The 10,549-nt window shown below is 42.9% G+C and overlaps 1 protein-coding gene across 1 annotated transcript; it reads left to right on the plus strand.

Moving 5' to 3' along the window:
• The first annotated feature begins 6,963 nt into the window (after positions 1 to 6,963).
• Positions 6,964 to 8,749, plus strand: SLN (sarcolipin). Its single transcript, XM_027712742.2, has 2 exons — positions 6,964 to 7,032; positions 8,084 to 8,749. Exon 2 carries the CDS (start codon positions 8,191 to 8,193, stop codon positions 8,284 to 8,286), a length of 96 nt encoding a protein of 31 aa, XP_027568543.1. The 5' UTR covers positions 6,964 to 7,032; positions 8,084 to 8,190; the 3' UTR covers positions 8,287 to 8,749.
• The last annotated feature ends 1,800 nt before the right edge of the window (positions 8,750 to 10,549 follow it).

The following is a 10,549-nucleotide window of genomic DNA, read 5'->3' on the forward strand; positions in this document are numbered from 1 at the left end:
TTTTAGCTACCTAGTGTTAAAAGACTTTGCTCCCAATATATTACTGGCCAGTTGCCCTGTTAAAAGTTATTGTTCAGTCTTAACACTTCTCTTTCAAAGACCCCAAACGTATGTCTAGCAAAACAGACTGGGAGACCAACCTCCACGTGTCTAATTATAATGAATGTGGATTTTGACTAAGTAAGAGGAAAGAAGAAGCACAGGGGGAACCAGACTGAGGGTGCTGGTTTGGGCTGTTACACTAATTTGGCTGTTCAAACTGTTTTTCTGGGATAGATCCTGACAGTCTCAAAAGAATTTTCAGCTACATTTCATAGCCTGGAGCAAACATTTGGATCCTGGAGAGGGAAGGGGTTGCCGAATTGCTGAGAGTATGTGTGTTTGACTTCTTCTCATTTATTCCATAATAGTACATTGCTCCAAGAAAGAACAACAATTTCTTTCCATTAGTTGGATACAAAACTCTGATCTGCATTGTAGTGAGCCAAGATTAATTTCAGATTTCATTCCACTCACGAAGGTCAATGACTGCTCTGATTAGAGACCTCTTGACTCTCTTTGGCTGTATATAAGCACCTCAAAAATGAAGGGTGAACCGGTGCTGAGTGAGGATCTGCTCCTGCCTTCCCTCCCCATCATGTCACTCCAGTCCTTATTAGCTCTTTTTGTCCTAACAAACACTAAGCAATGCCACTATATGCTTAGGGCTAAGCTCAGTCCTTGCTAAAACCCATAGCAAGATTTCTCTGAAATTCAATGAGAGAAGGTTGAGATCCTTAATGAGCTTTCCTTGCAAAATAATATTGGCTTTGGATTTGTCTCAATAAATCACACAGAAATGTTAGTGACAGCATCTCTCTGCAAGGGGTCTTTGTGGTAGTGGTTGGCCAGAAGAGACATATTTTAGGTACTGTTTAGTGGCAGTTTATCTGTTCATTACACCCATTTACATTTGTAGAGCACATCTAAATCTTGCAAAAGCTGGTTGTCTTACTCCTGTTCCAGGTATTACCTGCTCCACTGCAGCACTCTTCAGTAGTCCCTATCCTCGAGAACAGCCCCCATCACCCTTCTGGAGCATACCCCTCTGTATTTTTATAGCCAATCAGGGATGTTTAACACTTCTCTGTGGCTGCCACTGCTTTTTCATGAGTAATTGGGCAGGATACTGTCTGTTTGAGGAGAAACAGTGCTGCTTTCTTGAAATGCAGCACCTGCTCCATGGCATTTGTGTTTGTCGTTCTGTGGTAAATATGAAGCATCCTCTCCCACAGAGGAGGAGGGACCACACACCACACGAGGGGTGAGGGCAGCTGTGTCATTTGCACATTGCAGCAGAGTTGGGCTGTGAAATTTCAGAGATGTTCATTGGCCCATAGCCCTGTAAAACCACACAAACACTGTGTGTTTTTTTCTGGCTGAAAACACCGGAGTGTGTTGGTACAACTGCTGTTGGCTACCTAGTAACTAAAGACAAACCTTCCTCACAGGAGGAGTTACAGGCTGCCCTGTAAATTACTTCAGAGATGCAAGAACTCACACAACAGCTGTATGAGTTAAGCTGAAAGCTTGTCACATACCAATAGTGCTGATATAGTTGTTCACAGAGATAAAAATTATATTTCTACATGGTGCCAGGACATAGTTTATTGAAGACTCACTTCTTTCCATGGAAAAGATCAAACCAGGCTGTGAATGCACAGATACCTCACTCTGTGGTAGAGTAAGGAGAGAACCTGCCTGACATCAGTGGAATCTCATGGCCAAACTCCCACTCAGAAGCAACTTTAAAGTAAGTTTCCGCCTTTGTTTTTGGAGATAAGCACCCTGTCTTTTCTTATACAATCAGTTACAAGGATGCAACCAAGAGGTTGTAGGTTCACAGCCCCCCTTGTTGCTCTGTGTTCCAGGAGACTTTTGACATGGTGACAGCTTCAAGGACATCAGTCATTCTTGATGAAAGAGCACTGAACATCAAGGCCTGAGTACAGAAAGCTGGACTTCTCCTCCTGTGCCTCTGACCCTCATGCACCAAAGTCTTCCCTCCACCACCGGTAGAAATTTCCTCTTCCACTCAGAAATCAGTTATGCACTGGGCTATGCTGTTGCTACACTTCCTTGTCCAGACAGTATTGGTGGAAGATATGGTGAGGGTTTTGAGCTTAAATGCCTGTAAAGCTAATTTCAGGAATCAGGATCAAGGTCACAGAGATGCAGGTTACTGTGGCCATGCTCTTCCACATCAGCTTGAAATGTGCTGCTGGACAGATTGTAAGAGAGGGTTCTGTGATAATTTAAATTTGGAAGTCTTATTCATCAATATTTTCAGTGATTTCATAGAATCATACAATGGTTTGAGTTGGAAGGAACCTCAAAGATCATGTAGTTCCCTGCTGCAGGCAAGAACACCTTCCACAAGACCAGGTTGCTCAGGGCCCCATCCAATCTGACCTTGAACACTTCCAGGGATGAGGCATCCACAGCTTCTCTGGGCAACTTGTTCCAGTGCCTCACTACACTCATAGTGAAGAATTTCTTCCTTATATCTAATCTAAATCAACTCTATTTTGGTTGAAAGCTGGGCTAATGCCACCTATTCTAAGTAGACTGTACCATCTCTCTGCAGTCCCAGGAAAAGTACCTGGCTCTCAAATGATAAAAGCACTTAAGACTTGCTTTGACCCATAGTATCCTATTCACTCTGTTTGTGGTGTGAATCCTTTCTTGGGGTATTAGGTAGGTTCATCTGCTAAAAAGATAGACCTCTGCCACTTGGCCAAGTCCAGCCTTCTTAGTCCCCCCAAACTCCCTTTGAAGGTAATCGATGGAGTTTAGGGAGGCTGACCCTACGGCAGACATCTACAACAGGCAGACGACTTGCGAGTGTTAAGAGCCTGGTTTTCCTTCGCTAAGTCTTTTAAGGCAGGCTATGCTGACAGGTTCTGTGTGAGGCTCTGTGCTGTAGTCATGCAGCCATCGTGCTGAGAGCCACAGGTCTCACACCTTCCTGGCAGGTAGGATCCTGATGTAGGAGCCTAAACCCAAGACATGGTAATATTCAGGTTCCTTTTTGCAGAGTGGTGGGGTCTGTTTACAAGTCCTGTAAATCATCAGATTTAAGATCTGTTGAGCAGTCTTCAGTTCCTATAGACAGATGTGATAGTTGTATGTGAAATACATGCTGTGATTACAAGCACTGCATGTTTCTGTAAACCTGACTTCATACAGATAAGACATCAGTGTTTCAAATGGTTAATGAGAAGATACTTGTGATTACACTAGAGAGTAGGTGCCAATTTAAAAATGAACGAATTAATAGCAGATTTTAAAAATAAATATACCACACTTAGTGAGAAAGGTAATGCTAAGAACAAAAATGAACACAATCTACTGTAACTGTGTAAGAATGGCTTTGAAAGATTCCATGATATTTGTTTAGTAGGTTGGAAAGAACCTGAGATAGTTACAGCAACTTTAAATATAGACTAGAGCCTTAAGTTTGAGTATGCGAGGCATGAAGAGGGAGCTTTGGCATGGGCCATATGAAAGCTGAGAACATCCGTATCTGTCAGAAAAAGAAGAAAAACTGCCAAAGAGAAAAATATTCAACATGGCATCTAAACCTCTGGATTAGCATTTAAAGTAGAAACACTTTATAATTCTCTTTTTCTTCTTTCTGCTTTCCTAATCCGCACTAAACCACTTGGGTAAATAAACCATCCTTTTAAAGATACAGCCTTTAAGGTCTTTGTGCTTTTTGTTCATAAACAGCAGGAGTATGTGGGGTTTTTTTGGAGGGTGAGGAGAGGGGGCAGAAGTTTCAACCACGGGCAACTCTAATCTATGGCTTGTGTAAGACAGATGTTCAGACATTGGTTGGATTGGCAGTTAACATCCAGGCACATTCCACTGCTAAGGGGTGTTTATTGCACCCCCTGTTCAGTGCTAAGCCTTTTTGTTTTTCCACAAGTCTCTCTGTGTGTGTATACACATATGTAATATATAGAAACATTCTGTCAGATGACATCAGAAGAAATTGTGACATAATTTGGCTCTTCTAAAGAAGCTATGGGCTAGCTCTGTCAATCAAAGAGTGTTTCTTAGCTAGATGCTCTCAGTTCTAGCAAATGAGTTGCTTTCAAATTGCTGATTGGTTGAGGAAAGTTACTTTCTCTGCTTTACAGAATATTTTAATTTGCAATATCATTTTTGTAGTGTTGCAATCATGTAGGATGTTGTTCAGAGAGCTCAACTATGAACAAGTTGCCTGATCTAGAATTGTTCATGGAATGAGCCACCACAGCTGCAGGAACAGATCCTTGTGTTGAGTGGGCACCTTGACAGTATGAGCAAGAGGGAGCCATAAACTCAACCCAGTTTGTAGTCCCAATCTAGCATTCCCATAGACCGAATGCCAGACATTTGAGGATATATATGCAGAGATTATGTTACATTTGCTGTGTTTCTATATACTTTCCTCAAATTTCCCCCCATATACCAGTCTGTATGTTGGGTTAGATGAACCTTTGCTCTGGTTCACCAATGAATTCCCGCAGTCCTATATGCTCATCCATGGTCTCCTGTAGGATCCACAACAAAAATTGAGAGAAACATCTGTGTCTGTAGAGACAAGTTAGGGCATTTGTTGTGTGTGCTGATTAATGACATTTAATTAATTGTTTCCCTGCTTTTAAAAGGAAAGTTTTCTAGCTGTCACGAAGGACATTCAAAAAGAAGGAGATGAGCTAGGATGGAGCAGGAAGGGGCTCCTGTCAGTATGGTAATGCAAATACAGGCATGGGGACCAGAGCTGAGGGGTTCTAAGTAAGAACATAAATTATTTGAGTTTTCTGTTGCCAGAGAGTAAAACTAACCCCAAGGTTTCCACAGCCCAAGGGGGAATATTTGGGCCCTGATGTGCAACATTTAATAATTAGGGTCAATGGCATTCAAATGCTTTACCCTTTTCCTAGTGGATATTTATGTGATTTAAGGTGAAGTAGATTAGCCATTGCATGAGAAATCCAGAGATTTCTGCTTCAGAACATGTTAGGGGAGGCAATAGACCAGAGCAGGTTCATGGCAGTCATACATCTTGCTTCTCTCTGGCTGACAGGGAGCATTTTGAATCTGGATTTCCCAAATACCCTATAAGTGTGGGAGGTGATTGCCCAAATTTTCCTTGAGGGGATGGCCCAACAGAGCATGCATTGTGATAGGGCCCTGCAAACCTACTTAGGAGTATAACTCCTGAATGAGGGGTGGGTTAAGCCTTTGCTGTTTATTTTAGCACAGGACTCCCATGCAGCACATTGGCTTTTTTGAACGTGCTGTCTGGTTGTGTAGGAGGGTAGGGGCAAGGCAGTCAAACCAATGGAAGGGAAAGTTTCTACAGTTCTGGCCCCTTCCTACCTCCACTGTTTGTGTGGGAAGACTATTTATGGAGATCATCCAGCAAAACCCAAGCAACACTCCCCTCCACCCCCCTGGTTACCCACAGCTATTTGTTTTGTTGTGTTTTCCATTGGATAGGTTTCCAGCCAGCTGGCCTCCCTCACCGGGGCATCTCACCATGATGTGAGCGCCAGCAGCAGTGCAAAGGGAGAAACCTGGGAGCTGATGGAGGGGGATCGTGAAACAGTCTTGGATACTCTGAGCTACGGTATGTCCCAGCATGCCTGAATATAAATATACAAAAGGCATCAGAATCAATAAATAATCTGCATGCTATATATCACGTGGTGCTTGGCAGTGAGAATAAGGCCAGCATTGTGGATAGCCTTACACACTTGAACCTGATCAGGATCCTCGCACTTATCTGGCAGCACTGTGTTGCAGAAGTGACCCCTCTGACTTCAGTGGAAATACCTGTATTTTCCAAGTAGGGGGAAACCCATGGCAGTGCAGGGGTGTGCTTCCACTTCAGTACAGCTCGGTCTGCTGAGACTCTGGTTCAGCTGTATCGACTTAAAGGAAAGAATTAGCCATTTCTTTTTGTTCGTGTTTATGGCAAGTCCTAGCAGTGCCTTGAGCAAAGATAAGGGGATGTGGCAGTTACAGCTCTCCAGGCCAGAGAGCAGTGTGCTTTCTGGGGTGAAATGCTGCAGGGTGGCAAAAATACTTGTCTGTATGCTCAAGCAGGTGGAGCATTCATACCAGCACTGAAAATTGATGAGGGAAGAGCATGCAAGAAGTCAGCAGCTTTTTAAAGCAATGGTTTGTGCTTTTCAGACCTCCTAGTCCCAAACTTTTCTACGTAGCAAATGATTCTGGATTTCTGTAATTTGTATTCAAATGCAAAGAATATTTTGCTCCTATTCACTTTCTTTTAAATGCATATAAACTTTAGAAGCTATGTAAACTATAGGCACATGGAACAGCAACAGCTGTATTATACTTAAGAAGGTAAATATGTAGACAGATCTCCATATCTGGGAAATATCTTAAGATTTCTGCACACAGAACTCTTCAAGTGGCTCTTTCTTTCCTTTTACCCACACTGGGGAAGACACCAACAGGCCAAAGGAACCCAAGTAGTGACAGAGCAAGGGGCAAAGGCTTCCAATTGAAGAGAGATGGTTTAGAGTTAGGAAGAAATTCTTTACTGTGAGGGTAGTGAGGAACTAGATGATTTTTAAGGTCCCTTTCAACACAAACCATTCTATTATTGTATAAAATTCTCTGTCAAATCCAATTAACTCCCAAGGGCTGCACACAAGCCTTGCCCTTAGCACAGCACCACAACAAAGGAACAAAAAGGAGCAAATCAGCCCACAGAGCCCACTGCATAAACAGCCTTGACCAAATTTGCAGCCCAACATAGTCCTTTAAAAATATTTGGGGAGGGAGGTGATGTCAGCACCTGGCTTGCCAACACACTTGTTGGTCTCCACCCTCAGCCTACTTTAGCTCCCACACGAGAACAGAGCATTCAGACCGAGTGGGAGATAGGCAGAAGCTTGGAGGGAAATAATATCTGCACTGACCCAAAGTCCAGAGGCAGAAACACTGGGCTGCATTTACCTACTCAAGGTAAAAGAAATGGCTTACTTATTAGGTCAGATTTTCTCTTATGCAAGGACACAGGAGGCTGATAAAACAACTTGAAAATGTAGGAATTTGTTAACTGCATGCACTGAGCTTTTAATATTTAATCTGCAAACTAAAGCAGTTTCAATTTAAACTCTCTGTCTTCATGCTGGGATGGTCCCAGGGCTTCTCATTTGCACCATAGATGTTACAGCCTAATCTGGTTTTGTAGCTGAAATTCTTTGTCTAGAGTTTATGCCTTATTTGTTTAAAGGTTTTTATTTTATTTACATGGCATACAGATGTGATTAGTGCATGATATTCATGATAAAGCATTCTCACTTCTCTGCATGAACTCCAAAAACATATAAAATTCAAAAATTACTGTCATAAAGTAAATAAAAGCAATAACCAACAGAAAAGTTTTTGAGTACAACATGAATGGGATTTTTGAAGTATGATATTTTTAGCATCCTGAAATTGCAGGAAAGGCAGAAGGTTCCTTAGAAAATACTATTTCATCTGTAGGATTAAGTCACAAAATATGTGAAGTTCTTCAGAAACGAAAATGTCTTACCTTAGGTTCTCCTTGTACTTTTAGTGGTAATATAAATAATTCAGATTTGTTAGTCCTTCTCCATAAAGGAATAGTTTGCACTCAGTTTCTTTAAAAAAAAAAAAAAAAAAGAAAATCTGCAGATGAATATAGGACTTTTAAAACTCTTAATAGTAGTATATTTACAATGTATATCTGTTGAAAGTATTAAATGGGGCTTGGACATTATTTATTTGTAAATGTTTGTACAAAGTAGCACTAATTTCCACAGTAGCACTGTAGTTTGGGGTGACACTTGGAATGCTTCTTGTCAAGTGCTGTAAATCAAAGAAGGCGATAAGCTGCCAAAGATGGCTTTTACTTCTTAGCACCCCAGTGCTTACTGACATCCTGGCATCCTGGCCACTGAAACATTTATTTAGACCAACATAAATAGCTTTGCTGAACCTGCCACCTTCATGCATCTGTTCTTCACATATTTTTCTCTTTTCTTAAAAGAGCCCATGCCCTGAAGGTTGAGCTCAAGGACACACCCAGGCAAGTCACTGAAGTTTTTCCTTTGCTCTGCCTGCTGACCTCTGCTCTCTCCTCATTACTCCCTAAAAATGGAGCGATCCACACGAGAAATTTGCCTCAACTTCATGATTGTCCTGATTACTGTAATCCTCATGTGGCTCCTTGTGAAGTCTTACCAGGACTGAAAGACAATCAGAAACTTTGGGAGATGATTTAAGTGTGTGTCTCCAGAGAAAAGTAACAGCCACAGCATGCTGCGGTGATTAGCTTTCAGCCAATTGAGGATGTCGTGAACCTTTTTTTTACTCTCTCCTGTCTGTTGCCTGTGTTAATGTTTGTAACGGGTCTGTGATTATGTAGTCATTTTATTGTGTAGTGATCCAGCTGTAAAATGTAAAATGTAAGATGCTTAGGCACTGTTCAACATGTCTCTCTCCTCTGGTAGTTACTGTGAGTGCTGTATCCCCCTGCCCACCATGCAGGCTTGTTTGACACCAGTGTCAGGTTCTCGAGGGTGTAAAACTGCAGTATGGAGTGAAAGCACCTGTATTTACCAGTGTAAGAGGCATAAACTCGCTTAGCAGAAAGGAATGTGAAACCTCTGCTTTCACTTGCACATTTTGTTTAAATAAAGTCCATGTAAACCCATTCTTTGGAGCACTCCTTTTCCCTCTCCCAGCCTGACTGCTGTTAACCGAGAGAATTGATAACTGTGGTACAGTGTGATATTGCAAGTGTGGTGGTTTTCTTGTTCCTCCCACTTGCATTTTAATTTGCATTTTTAAAAAAATGCAGCAGAATGGACCTGTTTGGGACACTTTTCTGCCCAGAGTGACCTACACAGTTGGTGCCTGTGGTCACAGACTTCAGAGAGAACCTCTGTCCCACGGGGCATTGTCAATAATTGCGTTTTCTGAAGCTGGATTTCGGACAGGGATTCCCACAGTCCTATTTTTGGCCAAGCTATACTTGGAGCAGTGCCTGGAGGGATGGGCCTGGGCCAGCTGCAGGCATAGATGCCCTCTGGCACGCAAGTCCTGCAGGAGCCTTGCCCGGGGCAGCATTCCCTCGGGTCCAGCGCGGCACAGCAGGTGCTGTGGCACAGCCATGCCCAGCCCCAGCAGGCCGAGGCGTGACTGTGTCTGGGTTGCTGCGATAGTGTTGTCGCCCGCTAAAAAATCTTGAGCCAGCTTGAAGGGCCCACAATCCCTGGGATATGAAATCAGTAGTCAAACTCCTCCTAGGCATTCCCCACCTGCTATTTTAATGGCTTCAGAGAACCAGTATCCTCTACAAAATGTAGCTTGCTGTAGGAGGGCAGTTAGATGTGTGCCGTGTTGCTGATACAGATCTCCTTGTCCTCTGAGAGCCTGCAAGGAGCAGGTAACGTTGCAGGACTGTGCTGAGTTACTCAGGGCTGGTCTGTGGGATGGTTAGGCATTGACAGTGGAGACACAGGCCAGGCTTTAAGGAAAGACCAAAAATATTGTTGTAGCACCACTTATTAAGGGTGTGTGTTGCTTAAAGGTTGCTAATAAATGTCCCCTTGCCCTGTGCCATTTGTACCATCCATCCGGGTTTGCAGTCATCCCACTGCAGCTTGTGCTACTCATCTTCCCAGTCAAGAAATCCCCACTCCAGTGCAATGATAAAAAATTACCTCCTGTTTACTCTTGGCTGCAAAAGAGCAAACTTGCCTCCAGCATTTCTAGGGGATGGCAAATTTTCTGAAAAAAAAAATAAATAAAAGAAAGCCAAGACATTGAAATTAACTTTTGCCATCAATGGATGCAGCCTTTCTCTGCAGCCCAGATGCTGCTATATTATCACTATTTCACACGGTCAGTTTGTGTTCATAAGCTTGACTGAGACATGCAAGCAATGGCTGGAGAAGGACATGGAAAATCTATTTTTAAATACTGTGAATACTTGATAATTCAGTATGAAAAGTTCTCATCTTTCACGCTGCAACTCCCAGAAGAGAGCAATATCGTGAGTAAATCGACATGTTTGGGCTCATGTTGGGCTAGCAATGGAAAAACTAGAGGTGTGGGCTTCACTGTCTGAAGCAGAAGTGGTTCATCAACAGTTCAGGGTGATCCCAGCAACTTTCAGAGAGGAAGAATCATAGAATGGTTTGGGTTGGAAGGGGCCTTCAAGATCATCTAACTCCAACCCCCCCGCTGTGGGTAGGGACACCTTCCACTAGACCAGGTTGCTCAGAGCCCCATCCAACCTGGCCTTAAATGCTTCCAGGGACGGGGCAACAACTTCTCTGGGCAACTTGTTCCAATGCCTCACCATCCGCACAATAAAGAATTTCTTCCTAACATCTAATCTAAACCTACGCTCTTTCAGTTTTAAGCCATTGCACCTTGTTCTGTCACTACATGCCCTTGTAAAAAGTTCTTCTCCACCTCACTTGCAGATCCGTTTAGGTTCTGGAAG

Source organism: Pipra filicauda, unplaced genomic scaffold (genome assembly GCF_003945595.2).
Source record: "Pipra filicauda isolate LSUMZ 115617 unplaced genomic scaffold, ASM394559v2 scaffold30_size5312502_pilon, whole genome shotgun sequence".
Taxonomy (NCBI): Eukaryota; Metazoa; Chordata; class Aves; order Passeriformes; family Pipridae; genus Pipra; species Pipra filicauda.

Coding starts and splice junctions, on each gene's coding strand:
- SLN (XM_027712742.2), top strand. CDS start 8,191: ATGGAGCGATCCACACGAGAAATTTGCCTCAACTTCATGATTGTCCTG.